This window comes from Passer domesticus, chromosome 7 (genome assembly GCF_036417665.1).
Source record: "Passer domesticus isolate bPasDom1 chromosome 7, bPasDom1.hap1, whole genome shotgun sequence".
In the NCBI taxonomy this organism is placed as follows: Eukaryota; Metazoa; Chordata; class Aves; order Passeriformes; family Passeridae; genus Passer; species Passer domesticus.
The window spans coordinates 32,614,235-32,640,627 of NC_087480.1; the positions used below are offsets into that span (position 1 = coordinate 32,614,235).

At 41.0% G+C, this 26,393-nt stretch overlaps 1 protein-coding gene across 7 annotated transcripts in view; it reads right to left on the reverse strand.

The window, feature by feature from the left end:
* MTA1 (metastasis associated 1) overlaps window positions 1-26,393 on the reverse strand; it is a 74,848-nt gene that overhangs the window by 19,849 nt on the left and 28,606 nt on the right. For 6 of the 7 annotated variants that reach the window (XM_064427465.1, XM_064427463.1, XM_064427468.1 and 3 more), the window contains exons 6-16: window positions 25,061-25,178; window positions 23,364-23,466; window positions 21,264-21,363; window positions 19,635-19,823; window positions 18,458-18,532; window positions 11,760-11,818; window positions 5,384-5,499; window positions 4,441-4,592; window positions 2,638-2,827; window positions 2,164-2,253; window positions 125-277 (exon numbers count right to left, since the gene is read on the reverse strand). In XM_064427465.1, coding sequence (XP_064283535.1) covers window positions 125-277; window positions 2,164-2,253; window positions 2,638-2,827; window positions 4,441-4,592; window positions 5,384-5,499; window positions 11,760-11,818; window positions 18,458-18,532; window positions 19,635-19,823; window positions 21,264-21,363; window positions 23,364-23,466; window positions 25,061-25,178 — 1,345 coding nt within the window. Of the gene's footprint in view, window positions 1-124; window positions 278-2,163; window positions 2,254-2,637; window positions 2,828-4,440; window positions 4,593-5,383; window positions 5,500-11,759; window positions 11,819-18,457; window positions 18,533-19,634; window positions 19,824-21,263; window positions 21,364-23,363; window positions 23,467-25,060; window positions 25,179-26,393 lie in introns of those variants that run through there. The other variant, XR_010366005.1, reaches the window with a different exon arrangement.

Genomic DNA, 26,393 nt, shown 5'->3' on the forward strand with positions numbered 1-26,393 from the left:
AAGAATAAGAAACTCGGAATTTATATAAAGGACTATGAGTTTAGATAATCTCCTTGTATACTGAAAGGACAGAAGAAAAAGCCTGCCTATAGACACAAAATAAATTTTGTGGAAAAATATTTACCATCCATTCCATTGTGTTGTTCATAGCTTCTTTTTCCCAGGATAGTTGGGGACCCATTATTAATGACAGGTGTAAACTTAGCAGGAGTCAGATTGTTGAGAGAACTGGACAAGCTCTTTGCAGGATCTGGTTTTGGAGGACATGGATGAGACTCTGGGGGAAAACAGCAAAATAGAATTTTTTTATTAGCAAAGATACTGGAATTATAAATCTGAAAACAATTTGCAAACTTCCCAGGTGACCAAGTACACTTCCTCTTATATAGAAACTATCTCAGCCAATAGTTTCGAAATTGCTGCAGGAGATTGCTACTGATATAAAGCATTTCCATATATGTAGGAATTCACCACTACTAAAGACATTAAAATCATTATCATAGTTTTATCCTAAAACAAGATTTGATAGCAAAAACACTTTGTATCTATTTCCATAACACTGTTCTCCAATAATTTTGGGTGATTTTTGGGGTGCAGTATACTAAAACTCAACTTTGGCCATGTTGGTCATGCAACACTCCTAAACTCTGGGGAACTTACAACTCTGCCAGTTTGCCAGAAATGTTTATAAAAAATACAATTTCTCCAATGGCAAAAAAAGTGAAGACTCAAAGATCCACTATAAAGAACACAACATCTGAATTCAAGCTTTGGGCCAAGGCAGACATCAAGCCCACACTCTTCAGTTGAAGAGACTTTGATAAAGTTAGAAGAAATAGCAAATGGAAACTTCAACTGAGTCTTCCCTCGCAGGCCCAACAGCAGAGTAAGATATAAATTCAATTCCACCAAACATCACCAATTCCACTAACACCACCAAAAAAATTTCCTTACCAGACCTTCCTCCATTTCCATCACTCTTTTCTCCCAGCTCAGTAATCCAAGAGACCCTGACACAGTGCAAGGAAAACTCAAAATCTACTGCTAATTTCTGTACAATTATTAAAATAAGGATTTTATCCAACAGCATATTTCTCCCATTATTTGCTCTCTTTGTTGCACTATATGTTTCCAAAGGTTTCTCAATCCATGTATCCCATTAGTACACAGCAGAGGTACAACACCCAACAGAGAGCAGTAAATATTTAATACAGCCTCAGCCTTACAATATTTCATCAACAAAAATGTTCAAAGAAACCTAAAATCAACTCCAGTGCTGCTTATCTAAATGAAAAGGCAATCAACTTTCTTGCTAAGCTGGAAGCCTTCAAAGAGGAGAGAATTGCATTTGGCTGCCAGAACAACCTGAGGGATGTCTGCAGGGCAACAGGGAGCACTGGGGAGAAGGATTTGGCATTTGTCTGGAGCCAGCACTGACATGTTACACAGCATCACTCTGGATGCTTCCAGCAGCTCAAACTTACACCAAAGTTCTGGATGGAGCTACGCAGTCCTGCCCCTCAGATCAGCTCATGAGGCAAAAGTCCTCAGGAAAATTTCAATTTAAAAAAAAAATAATAAAAAACCCACCAAAACCCAAGAGGAAAGTGAAAAACAGAAGTATGATCCCCTTGTCTAGATTCAGCACAGAACAGCCATCAATCGATTCACAAGCTGTGGGACACAGTGCTGTCCTAAACCCAAGAGGCTTCTTGGAGGACCCAATTGTACAAACTACCTCCAGACAGCCCAAAACCAGAGGAAGTGAATAATCAAATGTTCCCAAAACATGATGTTAGTGCCTCCCCTAGCAGATGGTAACTTGTCTCCATATTTATCAGATGCCACAGCAAACACATCCCTCCCTTCACTTGAACAAGTTTCTGATACAGCTTTAGGACCCCAGAGTGTATTGCAGAGACACTGGGCCTGTCAGATGAAGTAGGAAAAATAAAAAGGACAAGTTAACAAGATGGGTATCATGTTTTCTTTTGTTTGTGGGGTGGGGTTTTTGTGCCTTGTTTCTTGTTTGCTTGTTTTTAATCCAGAATGAGCATCTAAATCTAGACCCAAGTGGAAAAGCCAAATGGCCAGCAGAGTAGCTAGGAGGGTGTTTCCTGTGTTTGGGGGGTTTTGCACGTGATGGTTTGGTTTGTTTAATACCTAAATACCGGAGTACTGCTTCTAAAGGCTTTCGAACCACTTGCTTTAATAGCAATGGGTTTTCTGATGCCTCAGGTAAACGTGCTGTGCCTGTAAAACACAGAAAAATAATTAGAGAGTGAAGCCATTTAGCTATTATAGCAAAACCAAGTGAAATACTCCAGTGTCCTGAAAGAGCTTTGCCGTTAAAAGGAATTTTACAGGTGGCAAGCAGATCCTGGCAACAGGACACAAACACACAGAATGCTCTGTGTGATAGCAAACACAAATGTTTTAAAACAAACAACTGCTGAACTTTCAAAGTAATTTTGCCCAGCCTACCATCATTTAGAAGGCTCTGCAAGTACAGCTAGGTTTTATGAAAGCACTAGCTACGTGCAAAAGAGCATCTCAGTAAGCTGCAGCCCAAAACTTTCCAGGACAGGAGTCTCAAAGGCCTCCTTGGCAAGGAGGTCCCAGCTGCAGCTCACTCACATTCTGCTTTGATTGCTGCACTGTTGATAGGCAGATAGGGGTGTCTTGCAGCATGCCAAGGGCGCAAGATATCTCGACATAAACGTCTGGCAATTCTGGTCAGTTTTGTTGTGTGGAGATAGAAAGCTTGTCGTGTCTTCATAGCAAACTTGGGACTCCCGCTGTTTCGTACTGGCACACCATGAGGACTCTAAAGGAAAAGGAAAACAAAAATGGATTCTGAAAAAAGTAATTACTAGAAAGTATAGTTGTAAAGAGGAGCAAGTGTTATGTAAAATCACTTTCAACTACTCATTCTCAGACACAAGAACAGAAATGGTATTACAGATGAAAATATTTTTAGCCCAGCTATTCCCCACTTCCCAAGTATTACCCCTAATATTTCAAAGGATAAAATGAAGGTAAACCTTTTCACGTTGCAGGGAAGATTCAGTTCTATGCTGTCACAAGCTTTAAGGGATCCAAAAGCCAGACATGAAAAAGTTACCTGCGCTATCACATGATTTAGAGCTAATAGGCTCAACAGAAAGACTGTCCAGTTTTGGGTGCTCAGGGTTGCTCTGGAGGTACAATGCAAACTCCTTATAAAAAAGCATTTGTCAGAAGGAGGGGAAAATCAGGAAGAGCTGCATTACAAAAACTCATTTTCCAAAGCAAATGTAGGGCATGCAGGAATGGTTTTGGCTCAAAGCTGCAAGAATGTCTTTTAACTGTTACATTTAGCAAATGTACTCACAGATAGATTTCATATTCATTGCATATAATAAAGAATACTACTGGAAGACATTTATCAGCTATTGAGAACCAAAGTAGTTACCTTCTTTATGAAAAGCAACTAAGTCAACCAATGAAATAATGGAAGTAGTACCTTATCTCAGACCCACCCATAGCTGGAAAACAGAAAGAAATTTCAGTCTGGGGAGAAGGCTTTCCCTTCTCTGACTATTTACATACTTTTGATTAACAAACAAGAGGCATAAGGCAGTTATCTCAGCAATTAGGAGGCTTCAGAGGGCAAAGACAAGCCTGGATAGAATAAAGGTTAAACAAAAAAAATGGAAAGGGAATGACAGCAAAGAATAGGAAAGAGGAAAGAAATTATCCTGAGATAAAAGTTCAGTGTGTGCTATCCTTCTATTCATGTGATACAGTTACCTTTTCCAATCAGCTTAATGTCTAATGCTTCCAGATTAAACTGTCACCAAATTCAGAAAAAAATCTGAGAATTTTGGTTTTCAAATAAGAGAGGAAAAATGAAACAGAAACAGCTCATACAATGCTTACTCAAAGCTATCCAAAAAAAAAAGGATTATTAAAAAAATAGGATTATGTAGAAAAACAAGATAAAGGATCTCTAAAAAGTCACTAGCTATTTGGGGTATAACTTATTTTGAATATGCCTTGGGAGAGTAAATAGGTTTCAGGAAATAATTAATTTTTTTGGAGAGAAAAAAACAGTGCTGTTCCCCCTACAGCAAAAATCATGGAAACCAAATACCAGAAACACTGGCTGGCATTTCAGTTTCTCCCATCTCCACTAAGTCATTTCATGCATTTGAAGGCTGGTTTGCTAAACAAATGATGGGGTTTCTTTTCCTCAGGGCAGTACTTGGCAACAAATTACTTCTAGCGAGGTTAATGCGCCAACTTCTGCTTGACACGAAATACCAAACCCAAGGACAACAATGAGAGCTGCAGGCCTTCTTTTGGTGGTTAAATATTTAAGAACAGCGAGCAGGCAGTTAGGTAGCATGACACTCAGCTTGCCAGGCAGAGGCAGCAGTCTGCCTGGTGGATACCCACCAAATTATTGCGGTTTGGTCCGGGCCTCTCCCCATCTAACCGTGTTGGCATTTTCAAGCCACCGTATTTCTTCCAGTAGGTCCAACAGGATGCACAGAGGCGACACTGCATGTTAGGGGGACCCCAAGAATACCACTGGTAAGACTGTGTGGCTAGAGATAACAAAGGTGGAAATTATATATATCCTTACACAGGATCACTTTTCAGATCTTATTCTCTTTAGAAGCAGCACAAAAGAAAACATCCCCCCACACACAGAGCAAAGCTCAACAGATCTTCAAAACTGATGATGGCTTCACTGTCATCACCACTGTTAAACACACTTGTGATTTCAGCAGAATTGATTACATTAATTAATCTATATGCCTTTTAAAATGCTAACAGAAAGAAACAATTATTAAGATGGGAAGATTTCCTGCCAATGGACGAGGTTTTATTTTTGCAAGAGAATTTCTGCAGAACATGGGAAACAGCAAAGATTGCCTTCAGGAACTTCCCATATATTAATTTTACAAATGAAAAATGTAGAAAGTCTGTGACTTGACCTCTCATACAACATCATTCCAATATCTCTACAGGCTCCCACAATCATCAGAACTCAGTATATTAATATCCAGAAGCAGATCAAAGACAGTGGTATCACATACTTTCAAATTTACTAAAAATGATGAAAAAATTGTCAAATTCACACGTTAGTGATTTAAATATTCACTCAATGGTTACATGCAATTACGTAGAACATTTTCTAACTGCCTCTTTAGTACTTCAAAAGTTTATTTACAAATGTAACACTAGTACTTAAAAACAAAACAAATACTAAACAAAAACAACCTCAAAAAACCCCAAACTTTTAAATGCTGCTATACCCAGACCTGCCCCCCACCCCAACACAAGACAGCTTTTACTGTAACACTCCCACGTCAGCTGCCTTTCTGGCACTTACTGTAACAGCTCTCACAGGCCCGTCCTGCTCCCGCGTTCTGTGCCTGGACTCCAGTACCATTTACCACTCCTGGTTTGACATTATTTACATTGATCTGGTTGGGGTTTGGCTTGTTACTTAAGACACAAAGCAAAAAGAATGACAAGTGTTAATAGAAGCATGCAATTTTTTATTTGACTTTTGAAAGTATTCCCCAAATGGTTCAAGACTCAAATTTCATTCAGCATGTGGCTTCCAGAACCAGCTGTAATTACCAGCAATCTGACTTACATGAACACACTGTCTTCCAATAATATTTTAAAAATATTGATAATGAAAATAACTATAATGATAGTTGAATGCCGTTTACAAGACTTCAAAACCTTTTAGGAAACGACAAAACAGTCTAGGTAGGTATCTTATTCACTATCCAGAAACGTGAATCCGGGTAAAAACAGATCTCACAAGTCCTCAACATGAGAGATATTTTACTTAAATCTCCATAAGAAGGCTGAGGGCAGGAGCAGCAGGCAGGGAGAGGGCAATGCCTGCTTTAATCAGGGAAATACAACCCTATACTGCAGTCACAAATATTTTCATGTTGTCTCACTGCAAGGGTTTGCATCATGTGGCCACAATTCCAACAAGTACACCCAACATGCAACAATATCTGGGTCACCTCAGCTCATCCCTATACCCTCTTTAAAATGGTGATTCTGGAAAAGCCAGGAGCTACAAGCTAAAACAAAAGCTACTGGTGGGAGCTGAGAATTGAAGGCCAACAGAGTCTTGGCATGGAGAGCAGTATGGAATAGCACAAAATCTCTACAGAGGAAGAAGTCTCTGAGGGGGAAAATGAGGCCTTCAAAAAATCCAGCATGGGAGGGAAGGAGGAGGACACAGTATTGCTATTGCAGGGACAGGACTTCTGGAACGGAGGAAGGTGGGAGAAGTTGTACACGAAGTTTCACACAAGAGCACACGAGGAATTCATCAAATATGCAAGGACTCTGGAGTTCTGTTAGGAGTTCACCTTATAGAGGCTTTGGAGCCAACTGCTGAACACGAGCCCGAATTGCAATGCTGGTTACATTACTATCATATTCCCTTACCTGAGGACTGAGTGGGCATATTCCCACTGACTGAAGGGAGTGGGCATATTCCTTTTATTTCCAACTAACAAACCCATGATTTGGAAGCAGAAATATCTTAAAATGGCTTTCTGCAACCTTCTTTTCTTACACATCAGTTGCACATTGACACAGGAGTCACAGTGATTTCAGTAAACCAGAATACTTGCTGTGTTTCACCCAGACTAATGCTACAAAAACAGCATTGTGGGAATAGAGCCAAATTAATTTCTTTCTAACAGGGCACCAGCATCAGGTTTCATGTTCACAGCAATGAAAAGCAAAGGAGTTCCAACTGACATAATTCTGAAGACAACTGGAAAGCTGATGCTGCCCTGGAAGCCAGAAAACATCCTTCTTATCTGAAAATGTCCAATCAGATCCTGAGATACAGAGCTCAGTAAAGCTCCATTTTGACAGAGACAAAATACGTTCTGCTGTGAAAGAACTACAGGAACCACACACAGGCTGCATAAGGAGGCCAGAGTGCGTTTGTCCAGTCCAGGAGAAACTTCTGATAGCATTCTCACTGTAAAATTCAGAGCCTTTTTGCAGCAGAGAAAGCTCAGAAGGCCAAATGGCACAGGAACACTGTAAGTAGTTTGTTCCTATATTGCACTCTGCAGCACATACACAGCTCAAAAGCAGCAGAGGAGATTTAAAAGAAGGCATTTAGATTAATTCACAAGCCTGAATATGTTTTCATCTCCTTCTGCTTATTAATTTGCCCAGCTCCTACAAAGATTAAAGCGTTTCAGGATGCTTATCAGAAAGGCACCAAGTTCTGACCCCGCAGATGGCAGGAGATCCCAGGGCAGTTTAACAAAGGGGCAGTTGAAAGAGGGAACGTTCACGCTCCTCTGCTCCAGGATGTCACTATAGTAACCTGCTGCAAAAGAACTTCTGCCAATGATTCACGAGCAAACTCCATATGCAAACATTGCCCCGATGCTGCAAAACAAGCAGCCCTCCCAGACACACTGCTACAGGCGGCATTGCTCCACAGAGGAAGAGACTGGAGTCAAGAAAACTAAGGCCTTATGCTTCAACATCAGGCCTGTCACTTCCCTTCTATACCTTGGATTTATTCCCCAAAAATGTAGCAAAATAGTCTGAAATCCATCAGTAAAGCCCAACGAAGCAGGTCCAAAGAACTGGGACCAGAAAGGAGGATGGCCTGACTCCATTATCCTCTCTAAAACCATTATCAAGTTTGTATCAAAACACAAGTGGAAAGCATGCACTGGTGAAAGCTGATCACCAAACCATGCTGATCAGAAGGATTAACATGCTGTAGTTGTGGTAAACTCCAGGATTCTGCAACACTACAAGTAATGAAGCTTCAGTAAGCACCAGAGAGTGTCCTGCTCCAAATCTACAGTCAACTTTGAGTGGCAGTAACAATAAAATTCAGGCAGATAATGTTTTCATCATATGAGAAGCAAAAAGCTCTTAATTGTTTATGATATGTTAATTAAACTTGTTTGATATCACCAAGGCCTGCCACAGCTATTAACAAGAGAATCAGATGAGTAACTGGATGAATCATTAAGCAATTAATGAAGCTGAAGCTAAAGATGCAAATAAGGTACTGAGAATACTGATGGTGTGGCAAACTATCATTTCCAGCTCTTGTTTCAGGAATGGAAGTCTCTTAAAGGGGTTCCAGTTGTGAAAGAGCAGTCTGTCATGCTAGAACAGGGACCATGAAGTGCAGATTCCTGGGCTGTATTCTTCCAAGGGAAGAGCTAGAGGCAATAAAGCACATACAGAGAGAAGCCTGTCAACAGGAACTGAGGCCCCTGCACAAAACATACCCAACCTGCAGATAATCCTGATATCCCTTCAGTGGAGGAGTAGACAGTATTTGACCCACAGCACGGTGATAAAATTTTTGTTGTTAGAAATAATTATAAACTTAACATCATCCAGTGAATATTTTCTATTATTGAAGAACCCATGTGTGCTGGATGCAACAAAGAAATAAAGCCTCAGAAATAAAAACCATTTTAAATCCTTTTTAAGGGACACTTGTGCCATTCACCACTAGGCATTTAATGGAAGCGCCTGGTACCAGGCAACAGAGGTGAGCTTTCCTCACAGCTCTCCAACCTCCCGTAAATACCCACTTCCAAGAGCAGGTCTAACGACCATCAAACAATGCTTTCTGAATAGGAGCAGGTTTCTCCAACAAAATGTTGGGGACTGCCATTTTAACTAGCACAGCTACAGAGGGAAGAGCAGCATTACACCTTTTAAGTTTTCCATGTTGCCATGGACCTCTGCACAATGAAACGGAGAAGAAAAATGATCTGCTCCTCAAGCAGAGGACAATCAAGAAACGGACAAAGGAATTATCTTCAGCTTGTTAAGCAGTTGCCCCTTGTAGTGAACCAAAGCTTTGACCTATTCCTCCAGTTTCCCTATTGGATTCACAAAAGGGGCACAGTAGGGAGAACAGTATTTCCCCACTTCACAGCCTTTGAGAGACTGCGTTTGCAGCTTGTCAAAGTGCTTTGAGATTCTCAGATAAAATACTGTAAATAGAATGTGTTCATTAACACATACAGATGTAGAGTTAAAAGTTACATTTTTCACCAGTACATTTTGGAGACTGGAAATCGTGTGGAGCAGTTCATTCTTCTCTTTCTGTTCTTACCCCTTCTGGTATCACTTAGATCAAAGCAAATGAGAGAAAAGTCACACAAAACTGGATGTCAGCCTTCACGACTGCAGATGTCCTAATCCCAAAAAGCACAAGCTACACAACCAGATCTTCATCAAAAAGAAGATGGTACATATGATGCCTGTAAGATTAGTAAAACCAGAGTACAGCTTCCACAACAACCTGAAGAGTATGTCTGGGCACACACTAGAAGGAGAAAGAGTCTGAGACACCTGCATGAAGGTCTTCCAAGCACTGCACTCACTTTGGAGGATGGCAGGACAATGATGTGACAATGTGGAATCTCTTTGTGCGTTCAGACTTCTGTTGCTGCTTCAACACCACTCACACTGACACAGACAGTGCTACAGAAAACAACTGAAACATTTGTTTTTCAGTACTTCCTGAGTTTAAATGATTTTACACTTTTTCCTTTCATCAGGAAAGCACATCAGTGCTTTTTAGCCAGCGGGCTTCATTGCTCCGTATTTACAGACATCAGGTTCTGTCAAGTCAACTGCAAATATCTGCCCCAAAACCAGGGGTATTCTTGGAAGAGCTACAGAAATGCTTATTCAGTCTGAGTCAGAAACGTTTTTCTAAGACATTGTTGTAGACCTTGATAACCTCATGTCAATTACCTGTATGACCCTCCATGCTTTAGTTACCTGCCTAAAAAAATTCGGGGCACAGTTTCAAGTTATAAAATACTAACTCTAAAGCTCTACAAAGAGCTGTTATTTTTCATTGTGCAACATGTATGTGACCTTTGAAGATAGCTTCTATTCTTTTTCTTGTTATCTTCCTCCTCTCTGCTAGATTTTCTTATTTACCATCAGAGAAACAAACAAGAGCCCTATCAATGGAAGACAACCAGAGGAAAAAAAAAGAAAAACTGTTTCAGCCAGATATCCTCCAGGGTCTCTCACTGCCAACAATTTTACACCAGTTACTGTTAATATGGGTTTCAGTCAATCAGGTGATACACTTCTGCATAGGTCTTGTGACAGCCTGCATCAAGTAATTTATTTTCGAGGTGACAAGTGGATCATTATGGCTCAAGCCTAGAAACAGGAATGGGCTCAGTAACATGATAAGGACAAATCAATAACACTGATATTTAGATCCCTACACCGTGCATTGCTATTACAAGCCAAGAGTATAATCTTCTTCTAGGTCACAAGATAATGTAGATGTCATACAGTCTCTATATGCCAGACCTTGTACGCAAGCTTGTGTAGAAGTAATTTAAAAAATTTAGAAATATTTAATTGTTGCCACCTTTAGAGGTACTAACAGCAAGAAAACAGAAGAAGCATTCATGTGGGATTAAGTAAGTCATGTAATTGCTGCTTTCCTGCTACACATGAAAGGATATTGAAGGAAGAGGAGAATGTATGCCCCATTTTATCAATTAAATAATATGCAAGGTACAACACTCATAAAATGAACCGTGACTGGAAATCAAAGCCAGAGACAGAAGAGCAGCCACGTGGGCAGAGCCAGGTCTTTTCCTGGAGCAGGGAGGTAAGCTGCTGATTTGATTATGTGTTCTCTAGGTAGAAAAAGAATTACCTTGCTGAGGGATAAGATGCCACTCCAGGCAGCCATTATCAAATGAGCACCACAACCTTCCAAGCACAAAGCCCTCCCTCCACACATTCTAATCCAAGAGAACAGCAGGACTGCCAGGCTCTCTTGTCTGCAATATCTTTTTGCATCTGCAGTCTAAATTATACTGCCTTTTGCTTTATGAGCTTATCACATTGTGAATTCATGTTTAATTTGATGTCCAGTATCCCCCTGCAGAGTAACACCGTCCACAAAAAGCAATACTGTTGAAAAATTGTGTGACAAGAAATCTATTTGGCTTCACTCTGAATATTACACCTCATTTTTAGTAAATTCACCTGAGAGGTACTGACATATAATCATGGATCCTCTATTTTCAGAAGAAATAAGGGGCTGTCTTGCAAGCTAAATATATAAAAATTAGTTTTATCTAAAGTAATAGAACAGATGGTAGAAGTTCATAAATATTTAAAAGGAGACAGCATAAAAGAGCAAAGAAGTTATTGGGGATAATACACAGGGGAGCATATCTGGGAATGAAAGTTGAAAAGTGAAAGGAAAGGGTAGACTAGAAGTTCTGCATTATAACTACTACTGACTAGGCTATGCAGATGAAATGAAACAGAAGACATTTTACTAAAAATTTTGTTTTAAAATATATGTACACCTATAAATAATTATACATTATTCTTAATATATAATGATATATAGCAAACAAACATGCATTGGTAATCCATTGCTGAGAAAAATTGAGAAAAACAGATAGATTAAGACAGAACAGTTAATTCGCTACCCTTTTGTTCACAATCGTGCTGACCTGCCAGCAAATCCCCAACTCCCAGTCCATACAAAAATAAAAATTAGAAGATAAGTAACAGTCACTTCAGGATGGGAACATTACAGATGATGCAGGAAATGAGCAACACTTAGCACATCATCCTAACCAGGAAATAATAATATTGGTAGGACATGAAAACTGCTACACCAGTCCCTCTACAATGAGATGGAAAACAAAACAGGAGATACTTACTAGTTGGGTATATACACTTGTTTTAGCTTGCTTTCTGCTTCTGCTGCTTTCAATCGTTTCTTTGAACAGAAAAAGAAAATGGTTAAAACAAAAAGAAAGTAAGAGCCATCTTACCTGAGTCAAGTAGTAAATCTAGAAGGACTTCAGCAGTTATTTACTGAGCAGCTACCACTAAGTCTCCTTCCAACAAGAAAATATTCACTGAAGACAACTGTGGGCATCACATAACTATGTAGCTTTTCAAAAAGGTCAAAGAGATGCCAAGCTAATATAAATGAGGACAAACTTTTCATTCACATTCACTTCAAATCAAATTCCTTTTTTAAAAAGTTTTTATTTCCCCCGTAGAAGAAAATCTGACATGTCACTGTCAATTGTCCATGAAAACATTCACCAGATGGACAATAAGAGATACAGCAATACAACCTCTCCATCACAGTTCCCCAACAGCTGCACCAATTCAAAGTTTTGTGTAAGACTTTTGTGTTGATACCCCTAAATTTCTGAAGGCTCAGTGACACAGGATATTTTTGTTTAGACATTAGAAAGATCATTAACTCCTTTTATAACTCATACCTTCACCATTTAAGCAATAAGAGAGACACTCTGAGATTCAAGTTTCCTCTTTATTACATTTGCTAAATAAATTTAGGGTGAACCTCTGGAGGTCTCTAGTTCAACCTCTGCTCAAAGCTGATACCAGCTGTCTGCACAAAGCTGTGACACTGTTTTCCAGACAAACCAGCAGCATGGGGATATTCCAGACAAACAGGCCAGCTTAACATTTGCTATGCAGCAGCCTCGAGGCACAGTCTAGGAAAATAATTGTAAAGCTGAAGTCAGTATCTTCATAGAAGCAGGAAGCACCAGAAAACATAATAAAATTTAAGAGTGTGTCACTGAGGAGCTGGACAAACATAAAAATTGTTTTTACAGAGACACCACAGACACAAGAAGAAACAACAAAGTAAATGCTTCCTGTAAGCATAAAGCTTTTATCAGGACAGTTTTAAACAACAATTTTTCAGAGGACACACTGACAGTTCCTCACCAAAGCTCTCTGGACTACTGAATAACTTCCCTCTTCCCTTTTCCTGCAAATAACAGTCACCCTATCTTAGAAATCAAAGTGAACTTGTCAGACAAGAGAGCAAGGAATGAGAAAACAGAACCTCTAAAAGTTATCCTAAGATAATGGCTACACCTAGAGAGAGCTGCACTCCTGGCTGACTCCTTTCTGCTGGCATGGACCAGTTTCCCAGACTGCCTCTGTTAAACTTCACCTAGGACAAGAACTGCTGCCTGAAAACTGCTATCCTCCAGAGAAGCCAAAGAAAGACCTGCTGGAGAGAATCCTTATCAATCCCACAGATGTGCAGGATTCAATAACACACATCTTGCTGCCAGTCAGAGATGGAGCTGAAGAGGTTCTCCTGAATATGAACTGCATGTTCAAACTGAATGTTTCCAAGACACCATAACTGAGCATCTTGATGTAAGAAACAAAAGCACCCAAAGAGGGCCCCAAGAAGTGCTGTCACCATGGTTCTCCAAACAGCATCAGAAATCCTCCTCTACTTTCCAGAGACACTACACAAAAAAAAAAAAAAAAATCATCTGTTTAACAAAATGCATGCTCAGATGCCCTCCAGCTCAGGAACTGGAGCCTGTTCCACACACAGCCTCAGCTGGAAAAGGGGACTTCATGCTCCACGCACAGACTGCCACGGGCACTTACATCAGCAGATGAACAGCTCCAGAGCTCATAGTCCCCCCAGGAAATACATGGAAATCTAACATCAGACACTGCCAAACAGCTTAAAATACTGCTTGATGACCAGTACCAGAATCCAATTTCCTCGAGACAGGAAATTCAGGAAACTTATACTGGTAGAGGACTGTAGTGCTTTTTAAGTTTCTAGATTGTGAGAGGAAAAAGCTACAGTTTTTTTGACAACATCTCCCATGGGAACTATCTGGCATCATTATGTTATGACAGTTTTGGAAATGTATGAATGCAAGAGCTTCATCCAAGCACAATACATTATCAGGAACTACAAGACTCTCCCGTGCTCAACATAAAGCCACGTGCCTTGGGGACGTGGCTCATTTAGGGTATTAAGCAGTATTTTAGCAAACAGGTGATGAATGCTAACCTCACCCCACAGATTTCTTTTGTGACTGATGACCGTGGAACAAACCCTGAGCAAAGAATTGCCATAAGTCACCTGGACCTCACAACACCCTCCTCTCCTACAGCTGCCCTGGGGAGCTGGCCACAACAAAGGGCACACACCCCTGTGACAAACAGCACACCAGGCAAATTGAGGGTTTCCAGAAGGTACCACAATGTTCTGGGTAAGAAGAGGCTTTGCACTAAGTACCAGTGGCTGTGGGCAATCAATAGACCAGAAATGACAGGTTTCCTATTTCCTGACAGTGACTGATCCCAGAAGGTACAAAGGAAAGGTGCCTGAAATGTAGTTGTGCACAATGTCAGAATAATCCCTTCCCTGAGAGAGTGCTTTGCTAATTCCTTTGCCAGTTATTAATTGATCTGGGCCTGAAGCATATTAATGCTATAAATTCTTAATGCTGTCTGATGTAGTTATGAATGTCCTCACTCCCAAGAAAAACCCAGAACATCTGTAACTTTTTCTAGTAGTTTGGCCTAAAAAGATCTTTTTCTGAGTTATTTATATATACAGATCTTAAGTATATCCTCTTATTTACCTCATCGTATTTTCCCCATCCATAAAAGGAAGATACTACCAACTTATCTATCCCACAGGGACCAAGGGATTAAAACACTAAGCACTGTATATTCAAGTTGGTGCAAACATCTGTCTTTTCTCTATCCTCTCTCAGATGTGCCATCCTACCCACTGAGCTTGAAAGAGTTGTATAACAGGTGACATATCAGAGCAAATGTTTGTGGTCTCTTTCTAAAGACTGAACGCTTATAAAGAGGAAACAACAGAAGTAATCCAGGAACACTGTGGGTATTTCAACAACCACGGCACAAGAGCTGGGTTGGTGGATCTCATGGGGATGCCTAAAACCTCCTCAAATACTAAGCCTTTATTAGTTTATGATGGGAAAGCCAAATTACACCTTCTGGGTACAAAGGAGAACGTTCACAGTTTATTCTTTTTTCAAACCTCTGAGCATACAAGTGTTGAACACACAGTGGAGGTCAGGGAGGTGGGACAGAAGAGGGAATTAGTCTGTGATGCATTTGGGAGAAATGCTCCCAGCTGCTTGTGCTCCAGCAACACATCTCAGAAGGGATGGGTTGTACCTATGGTCTCTGGCAGGTTTGGCAAGGAAGTGACTGAGTTCCATACTACCATAAGTTTAACAGGAGGTGTTTGGGGATAAAACATCCCACAAACATGGAAAAACCTCTCATTTATGTTATTTCTACACTTCAGCACACAGAACTTTATGAAGGCTGGTACATTAAGACATCACTTACAGCTTAGGGCTAGGTACAAAGCAGGCTTACAACCCTTCAGAAAGATGTTTTCTACTGCATCAAGACTGACCCAGAGATCTCAACTTTGTGGAGTCAATGTAAGGGCATTTCCACTTTCCCCAGCGTGTTCTGACCATGCAGACCTTAAAGCCAACTTTCTCTGTCTATTTCTCCTATACTCCCCTAATGCCACTTCCACATAAAAAATAGAACAGTAGAAATTGATAGTATTTGATCTTCTCCTTGAATTTACCTGCTCCTCAGAAACAAATAAAAATGGAAAAAGTAAATTAAAGCCTTTAACTCCCAGAAAGAATGAGAATTCAACAGTCATCTGCCACTGCCATGTCTCAAGCTTGTCCCAACCTATGGAAAGTTTAATGGTTTAAAGTTTTCAGGACATCCCATAATGATAAGCACAACAGTAGAAGAATTCAGTCTTTAAAAAAAGCACCCTGGAATTCACAACTACGTAAGAACTCAACCTCTAACCAGATGAAAATGTAGGCATAGTCAAACACCACATCAACCCCCAGAGCTCTCAAATCACTGGGAGAAGCCAACAAACAGCTGTCAACCAGTCAAAGTCATTTCTAACCTTCCTTAATCAGAAACAGACACTCCTGTGTACTGACACAGAAATCCGTCCCAGGAAAAGAACGTGTACAAAGGAGACCCAGGAAAATTAATTTGGAATGCATCACCCTCATTTTGTTCATGACAGCTCTGAAAGGCTGCTACTGACAGGACAGCTCTTGGGATCACTGTGGACAGGCATTCAGGAGCCTGCACTAAAACACCAATCCTGTGTTGACATCGTAGTAGAATCAGTCCTAGCAGTTCTGCTCTTGGAGGGTCAGTCCTTCTCAAGATGACTGAACTCCTACTCAAGCTAGTAATCTTCAAAAGCATGCAGTAGCTAAAGCCAAATAAAAATTACTGGATAAGAGATGCAAGTGCAAGCTCCAAAAGAAGCCAGTTTGCACACGTCTCCATCTCAGTGTCCTATTCACAAGGCAGTGCTGCACTGAGCCTTCTGATCTCAGGTACACCAAGCAGGAGTACAAGCTACTGTTCAGTTCTCAGAACGGGCCTTCTGTCCAAGGCAACTCAAAATGGCCCTTCCTCAATGGCCAGAAACAGAGATTGTGATTCAGGATTATGGCAAGAAAACATGCCAAGAAAACATCAAGAGGAATACAGAAATCCAGAAGGATGCAAACAGCTGCCAACTAACTCTTGCTTCTTCATCCAAGCAGGCAATTGGTTGGTGGCACAAATCTTCATTCCTATGTTTTGTAGCTCACAGAAATAGACAATTTAAATGCACTTTTAACGTTCACTCAACCAAAGGTTTTACAAGAATAAGCAAGTTAATAATATTTTTATTAAACACTGTAACATACAGACTCAGAATATAATTTAATCACATTCTTGGAAAGAGGGAAGTGGAAGTGCAAAAACTCAAGGTACACACTTTGCATATCCTTACTTGGGATACTTTCAGTATCTTATATACAAAAATGCTGTCAGCCTCAGAAACATTTTGTGGTATTAGACCAAGGGAAGAGTCTGCATAGAACAAATATTATGAAGAAACAGATGGGAAAAAATGGCAACAGATGTACTTTGTCAAAGACACTGCACTCATCAAGTAAAATATAAATGTAATACACCATTATGTGAACTACAACTTCCTATGCTTGCTCTTTGTGGTTACATAGCTCTCTCAAGCTTTTTATAAATGTTTCATGGTATTATTTGCTTGTACAAGCTGGGAATTTGAGATGAGGTCTTCAGCTCAGTTCAGACTTAATTGAATGTGGTATCTCTGCATTGCAACTTCTACCTGTTCAGCTTATACTATCCCCTAAGTGCAGAGTCTCTAATTGGAATTTTTCTCCAAATCCTACACCCTGGTAAACTCCTGGGCAGCACATGTAAGGTGCAGCATAACCATGAGAGAAAACCCAGTTCCCAGGAACAAAGCAAACCAGTATGAGAAACTTTAGGCTTAGTGTGTTTTTTAAGTCCTGCAAGAACAAATAATTTAAGACTTCACATAATTATCTCCTCTGCAACTTTGCCTATGTAAAAACAAATTTTAGGAAAATGGAGAAAGCAATGGGGAAGAAAAAAACATGAGCATTATTCTTCCTCACCACACCAGCTTCCATCACCATCACATGTTCCTACCACCCACTTCCTAAGCGGAATGAAAAGTTGCAGTCAAAGAACGACCTTGCGGAAATAGTGGAATAAGATGTCACTAATATTTTTATTAAAAGTGAAATATCATTGATGCAAAAAAGTTGTCATTTATCATGAGGGTACCTCTAATTTCAACAGTGCCCCAACCAGAAAGAAAATGGTAAAAATCACATTACAGCACATGGCAAACATTGGTCAATGCCTCAGGCACCTAGTCTTTACCCCAGGCTGAATTCCCAAGGAAAGAAGTTAAGGCAGGACATTGTCACAATTCCACTTTTTCTAATACTTCAAATAGGTGACTCATCTTAGGACTGATAATTATAATAAAAAACCTATTCTAAATTTCTCCCTTCTTTTACTCAGTTTTCCTGTCAAATATTGTGAGTGGTTTTCAGCAACTGATACTCTGCAAGAATTTGCATGCTGCTTGCATTGTGCTTGCTTTATTTCAGGAACCAGCCAGCCTTTGTATTTAAACAAGCAGAGATAAAAATGATCGTAAACACTACTCAAAAGTTGATTCTCAAGTATAACAAGACTGGGAATTTGAGCCAGTGACACTTCCCAGGTAAACACTTCACTCACAGAGCTTACATGGGGCAGCCTCGTCCATCTGCCATCCAAGTCATGGGCAGCAGTGCTGGGGAATCAGGGTGGGCCTCCTGCACAGCAACTGCCCCCCCAAGAAGTCACTGAAGGGAACCTTCAATTCCACAGTTAAAACACAACTGCCCTGCCTTCCTTCCTCTGCTGAATCCCAAACCAGACATTAGAAAGCTCCGAGCAAACAGGGTAGCAGCAAACATGAAAAGAATGCACTGTTGCCAATGCTGTTTGTATTTACAGAAGGGCTGATGAGTTTAGGGACAAGAGATTGTTCTGATCATAACAGAACTCAACTATTGGAAAGGCTGAACCCTGAGAGGGTGAATAGAGAAACAAAGCTTGGTTTCATAGCCAAGAAAAACAACTTCTTTTAGAATGGGGGTGATTCTGACTCTCTTACCTGCTGAACGTATCTGTCTGTAGTTTTCCACATATAGTAATATTCTATAATGCTTGTTAAGGACTTCCATGGGAGCTAGGGACACAAAGGAAAAGTAGCATTTATTGAAGGGAGCTGGCATACAGTATCACTGAAATTCACAGGATTCTTCTGACTGATGTGGTCTTGCAACTACTAGCCCTCCTCAAAAAAAAGACAGTCTGAATCTACAAAGATGCACATGGGACCCATATTAAATTAAATGCCCTTTTAAAATACTCTGAGAGCTTTCAGTGTAAAAAGTGGAACAGGCTGCAGGTAAATCTTCACGCTGTACTGGCACACAGCAAACCATTCCAGAGAGGCACAATGTGGAAGGAAGCCCTCAGACTCTGCTTCAGCAGCAGTTAAAGCAAGAGTCACAACTACAGTACCACAGTTCTGATATGCTTGGCTTCAATGGAGCTGGCCCATTAAAAAAAAAAAAAAAAAAACCAAAAAAAACCCACCAAAACAAACTACCAACAGAATTGTGCCCTGCCAGCTCTGTTCTCTGCGTGAGAAGCATGAGGATTTCAGCAGGACCACGGAGTGTGCTGCTGTTTCCAAGTCCCTCTAAGAGATTAGAGCACAGGACAAACAACACTGAAACTACTTGTTTTGTTCCAGAGGATCTGAACAATGACAAAGTGAAACTTGGCTCTCCTTACAGTGCTCCATTCAATCTGCAGGCTGAGCACCTAGGGTAGTGCTTTGGCCAAACTACAGGACGCTTCCCTTGGATGGCCAGGATTCCTTTTAAAAACCTTCAAAAGGCCCTTTCTGAAACCACATTGTAAAGGTGACTACATTTTCATGTTTCAGAAGGCCAAATACTTATTTTCCTTCAAACACAAATTAATCTAGAGCAGCTCGGCTGTCACAACAGTTTCCTACATCCTTCCTCGGCTGTAGTGGAACAGATGATCCTAAATTAATGTTTCTAGAGGAAAAACTATCATCTGTGATTTGAAATTCTGACTGTACACCAGGCTGTCACTAGTATGAGGTCTGCCTTTCCCCACTTTACAGCAAGACACATACTCCAGTTTGAAGTCCCCTTGCTCACACAATGAAAAACACAGTTTAGACAAGCTGCAAACCAGCTCTGTCACCAATCAAAGCCAGTCACCACAGGGACACCTTTTTATATACTTACAAAATCTTGCTGAATGTCAGTGAAATCTTTTCCATACTTTTCTAGTGCTTCCTCGAAGAGGTTTGCCTCTGAAGCAGACCACTCCTCCATCTCATCTCTGCACAGGACTGGCCCACCTTGTGGCACAAGTGCAGAGATTGCCTTGGAAATGTCATAGACATTTTTGTGCAAAGTGTCCATAGCATGGAACTAGGGGGTTGGAAAGGAGAGAGAAATGTAAGGATAAGTATCTGGGGGGAAAAATGTTCAACAGTGAAACAGCAATGGTAAATTCTACACTGAGATGTGAAGGTGTGGTATTCTGTACCTAAGGAAAAGTCAGTAAAAGCTGGTTCCAACCTCACAGTGATGTAGCTGTCAGTGTACAAACCTAACATTCACTAATAGTGAAGTTTGTGGAGCACAAGCCCTTGTGTATCAATTATTCCTATCAGCTCCTCACCAGCACCACCAGTGCAGCACTGCTGGTAAGAAGATGCACAGAATTGATCCACTCCCCCCAGGACTGAGCTACCATCCCCAGACAGGGCATGGAGATAAGAGGTCCAAGGGCGTTTCCTCACAGACACAGCCATGCTTTTTCTTTGTCAAATAATCCACAAAAATTTCATATATGATAAACAAGAGCAGCAACACATGTATACATCCCCCCCACAAAGGGCAAAACCTCAACAAAGATTCAAGTTAAGTCACACATCACAGTTGAATAGGAAAAAAGAATGACTCTCAGGGGCAATTACTCCTCAGAAAGCCGAGCTACGGCTGTCTGCAACTTGTGATTTATAAGGGCTGAGAACATGCTGCGAAGGAGGAACTGCTATTAGTAAATGAAAGCTTGGCTTTATTTCCATGTTTCTGCAGTTTTAATCAGGATGTTATTTGTCTTTCATCATACCAGTTTTGTGTATGTGCATAATTAACCTACACTGTTCTAGACTAGCAATTGTTGTACATATAAGTTTACATTACTCCAGTAACGAGGTGAGGCTTTGATAACAGTTCTCTGGAGACTTCAGATATTTTATTCAAATTTTCATTAAACTTTCTGTAGCATAAAAGTTTATGTTTTTTTCCCTTTCCTCAATCTACTCAAACATTAACGATTATGAAATGTTAACAATATCACTACTCCTCAGGTACTCTAAACTGGAAGTCAAAGAGAACAATAATCAACTGATGTTTCTTATCTGACCACAAGACTTTCCCCCAGACATCCTTGGTCAATCTCACCCAAGGATGCCAGTGACAGTCTGGTGCTGTGGAAGTGATGAAAAATGGCATTCTGGCACTGTAACATTACAGACAGGCAGACAATAATTTGTGCTCTTCAAGAGAGAGCTACTGAGCCCATGCAAGGGATGAGCTGTCAAGCATGTCATCAGACTATTTTAATAAAACTAACCAAAAAAAAAATTGCCTCATAGTACTATCCACGATGGATCATAAGAGGCACAGGGCCAGAAAAAGTTACTTCATCTGTAACTAAAGGATTCCTTTAGAAAGGCAGGGTCTGCTTCACAGCAAGCCACAACTACAATCCATCTGTCCCTTTCTCTTTGCCAACTGTTAATGCCGAGGTGAATATTTTGTATCTGTCATAAACTTAAGGTCCTCTAAAGAAAATCTTACCAGCGTGATGTCCCTGGAGGCTGCTGCAGCACTCATGTGCAAACTTGGCTGTCTGACAGAACTACTGCAATCCAGGGCTCGGGCAAACGTACCAACAGACCTAAAAGAAATTAAACACAGCGTTAACTTCGCGTGCAAACCCAGCATAAATATAAACACCCAGCCAACACTTTCTGAGATGAGCAGACTCCATTTCCCAGTTACAAGATTACATGGTTTGGCACTCATTCTGAGCCAGAGACCATTCTCTCCAAATGTGGGTTGTTATTGTGAACACTTTACTTAGTTCATACGACTGAAGAGGCTTAGGCATGGCAGAGGAAACAGAGAAAGACTCAGGGGTCACCAACAGGGAGTTTTGAGCTACTCTCTTATCCCTTATCTGCCAACAGACTTGAGCTGCAACAGGAACAGAACACAAGCAAGCTTTATGAATGACAATAGCCTCCCTCACAATGGCAAAGAGCAGTGCTGCACTGTCCAAAAGGTACAGAGACAGATGCCAAGATCAGACACAAAACATGTGGCAATGAGAGCATTTTTCTAAAAGTTTCAGAAAATTTGAAACAATATTATTTTATAACTTAAGATTATACTATATATATTTCATAAAGCCTACATAACACAGCAGTTCTCAAATACTTCACAACTCATCGTCTCTGCATCTGAGACCACAAGCCCCATGCTCTTCACCTTATTCCTAAAGAAATTAGTTGGAGAAACCTGTAACAAGCATTGGTTCTCAAAATTCCTACTCCTCTGCCTGCTTGCTACACCACAGGGGTGAAACACTTGTGCTTCTGCTCAGTGAACTGGACCTGAACTCCTCTGAGCAACTACAACAACAAAATAGGCAGGCTGGGCTTTTCCCCCTCCACTCAGGTCACTTCCCCAAACCAGTTGGGAGCACAGAGGAACACACTAGAGCCAAGCAGTGCAGGAGTAGAAAAGGTAAATGTTTGAGAAGTAGTTGTCATCAAACATTAATTTTGGCCGAAATCCAAGCCAGCCGCCCCCTGCAAGTGTCTGTGGTGACTCACACCTTACCCTCTGCCCAGCCTCCCAGTCACTATCCCCATCCTGCCCCACAGCTCCCCCGTGCCCAGCTTCAGCTGAACTGATAATTCTGTGTGGGTGAACTCATTATAAACTGGAACGCTTTGCTGGTTCTGAACAGAAGCAATTCCTGCACTTATCTTTGCAGTGATTCTCACTACAGCCTGCACCTTGCAGCAGCAAACCCAGTGGGCAGCACTGAACTGCCTGAAAGAGCCACTAAAACCAGCTCTGCCACCAGAAGGTGGAAACACCCACCACAAAGCAGCTCCATGGCCACTACAAACCAAACCCTGTGAAACCCAAGAGAGGGAAGGGGAAAAGAAAAAAGGCAGACAGAACCAGGGTTCATCTATAAAAGTACCACCTAAAACACAAAGAATTTGTGTTTACTGTGTTACTGTGTATTTTTTCCCCTAAATTATTCAGTCATCAATTGCTATGAGAGCCTAAAATTTAATACAGTCTTCTGTTTATAGAAATGGATACCAATTAATTAGTTCAAGAACCTTTCATAAAGGAAGAGCTGATCAACAAAGATTGCTTTGGGCTTAAATAAAAACATCAGTAGAGATTTGCAGGGTTTTATTTTATTGTGCCTACCTCTTGGAATCTAGACATTAAAAAGTATCCTCAGCCCATCATAAGCACTTACCAGAATTCTTAGCAAACCATTAATGGATGTTAAAGTGTCACTGGTTTTGAAAAAAGCAGTAAATGGACAGAGGAAAGAACTGCCAAGAATTTAATTCACTAAGTCTTCTGCATGCTGACCAAAGTATTTGAAAAACCCCACCAACTACAGCATCATTTTCACATGCAACTTGCTTTGCTTTTATGAAAGCAAGTTGTAAATCTGAGGAGTTGCTCCTAAAGTCATGCCATTCCCACAAAGGCATGTAAAATGTACCTCATCTTAAAATGGAGCAAGTGAATCAAGCAACCAGAATCAAGCAACTCAGGCTAATAAAACAAAAAAGATTATGAGAAAGTGCTTGGAAGAGTTACAAACACTTCTTCAAAGGAGAGGTGAAATGCTCTTACCGTGCTACCACCAGGAACTGGTCTATCTGCTTGTCTACTAGTGGGTTAAAGGCTTCCCAAACTTTTGTTTCAAGTTTTGACTGATCTCTTCCATCATCCTCACCTGGTTGAAAAACAAATCAGAAGTATTTAGTATGGCTCTTTTAAAACAGGAGTACTTTCTAGATTATTTTTTATCTCACAATAATGTCACTGTTAGTCCATCTCAGTTACTCTGCCTGACAGGCCACTGTGAAAACTTCACTCACTTATTTGTATGTAACAATTGCAGCTTGACAGACACAGCAACACAGCCCATCCAAAATGGACAATCAGAGTTTCACTATCTGGTGTCAGAGGATATGTCATGGGAAACAGAGTGCATCTTTCTCCAAACTAGACAGTTTCTTTTCAGTTTCTTTCCCCAGCTTGTCTGTCTTCCTCCTTTATCTTGCAGCAGTTCCAGGAAAACAGACACACTCCAAGCTGCTCTAAGCAGGCAAAGAGTAGCTGATTCAACCAATCTCAGCTGCTTTCTAGGGGGGAAACCATGGCATCAGACACTCTTCGTTTTCCTGAGTCTAAACAAGCCAGAATACCCTGGTAAAATACAGGAGCTACTAAGACTTTTCTTTTCTTTCTGCTTCCTTTAAAACATCTGGCAATTATCCTTCTCTGAAGCCCCACGTTGGCCCACTGAGGGAACAGAATGCCTTTCAGATTAGTTCATCCTCACTTAGGAGACTTGCCCAGCTGTTGAATAAATACTGGTTTCATAGACAAATGAAACAAGAATCCTGATCCTTTTTTTCGCCTGGTTTAACATGAGGCTAAGTGTCAGCAGAGCTCCTAAGCAAAGACAGAAGCATCTCATTGCTTCCACATCCTGGCCCACGCAGACTGGATGTGGTCTTCCCAACACAGGTCACAACCCCTCTCTCTTAGGAGAAGCTTATGGAATAGACCTTTCCCTCTGCATTACACAGGGCTCATGAAGGAACAATTAGATGCCAACACCCCTCATCCTTCTCAGTTTTTCCACCCACTTTTGGATCTGTAGGATAGTGCAGAGACAAATCTAAAGTTAGTTACTATCTGATAAATATTCCTGGTTCCTGCTACTTCTCCCTCATCCTAAGGCCAGCATCCTCATGGTCCCATTGCTCCATGACACAGTGGGGGCAGGCAGAACTCTCAAATGCATGCTCCAGCCAGCAAATTCTTCCTCCTGCCTGCTCTGCAGGTGAAAAGTCTAGGCTGGCAGCCAACCCTGGGATGGGGTGAGGGCTCCAGGGAAAAGGCACCCAGCAGTAATAGGCAAATTGATGAGGGCAGACAGCATTTAATTGGCAGTAATTTGGGAGGGGCTCTTATAGGAAAGTGAGGCTTGATTAAAAACACAAAAGGCTTTACAGATGTGATGGAAATTTGTGTTTCCCATGGAAATTCTGAAATCTCTTAATAAAAAGAGTGCAAGCTCCGAGAGAGCCCATTAATTCAATTTATTTCAACAACTTTTATGATTTGGACAAACGCCCATTTAAAGACCCGTTTGCAAGAGAACTAATTACCTTCAGTGGGCAACAGCCTCTACAAACCATTGCTGCACACATGGCCTGGCAGTGGAAACCATCTCCCCCACCTAGGCAGGCCTCACACAGAGAAGTGGCCACATTCAACATGAACTCTTGACAATTTAAACAAATTACAGAAATTACCCTCTTTTAGTAAGTCTGTTATATCTGCCTGGTATCTGTTTCCAACTCGAATCTCTCCTTTATCAGCAAGCAGGGTCTTTTGTTGAGGATCATACACTAGTGAATAGAAGAAGAAATCCTAAAAATAAAACAAGAGCAAAAAGGTAAACGTGTTATTAGCTTTTACTTTCAGCTTTGTGACCATACTACCAAGATTTTACAGTTTAAGTGTGGTTTCATTACACATATATAGATTTTAAAATTGGGTGAACAAAAAGTAAATGAACCATCAGCTTAAAAACTCCATTTAAGTGCTGCTACTTTCTTCTACATTGCAAGTGTTAGCTCTCAACAGCAGCCTCTCCAATTGAAGTGAACAAAGCCCCTCTTGCACAGGCAAGGCCCAGAAGGGCCAGGAGACAATTTTTAGTTGCATCAGCTGTTTCAGAACACAAAATTGCCACATCCCATGCAATCCCCATATTCCAAACCAGGAGGATTAGACATCAGTGACCTATCCACACAGAAATACAAGCACAAACTGAAACATAACTTCAGAGTGTTACAGCCAGACCACTGCAACCCCACAGAGGTGTGAAGCCCCAAACCCCACGGCCTCTGCTGGGCTTGCTCCAATCTGTCAATGCCTCTCGCGCTGCAAGGCCCAAAGCTGCACAAAAACCTACACAAGTGGTCTCACAAGGGATGCAGTGAGGGGATGAATCCCATCCCTCCATCTGCTGGCTACACTCCTGCTAACAGAGACCAGGACGTGCTCAGCTTTCCCTGGCACAGGGATGCCCTGCTGACCAACTTCTTGCCTGCTACCATCGAAGCTTAAAGCACCACGTTTCTTTCTGCTTGATATTAGGAGAGGGGCAGCAGATTTGGCAGCAGCAGTAATTAGCTGCAGGTGGCAATCCATTAATTTGTTGCTTTTGTTCAAGTAGATGTGGAAAAGGCTAAAATAGCTGCTTGGCTTCTGCTACCTCAGTGTGTAAAATTAAAGCAAGAAGGCATTCCAGAATGAGAATGTTCTGCCAGGGCAGAGAAAGGAAACAGCCAAAATGTTTAACTACCTAAAACTGTACAGTTTAAGTAATTAAACTTTTCTGCATGGATAAGTACTTAGCTATAGCTGTTGACCAGGTATGCTCCATCAAAGTATAATGTGCAGTTCTGGGCAGGATTAAAGCTCTGCTACAACATGGAACAACAGACCTTTTGTAACCTCTGTCCACAGCAACATGGTCATCAGGAAGGAGAATGGTCTGAACAGAAACAGGATGTGCAGTGTGCCATTTTCCACATCTCAGGTTTCTGGCGTATTTTTTTACTCCCCTTATTTTTGTGG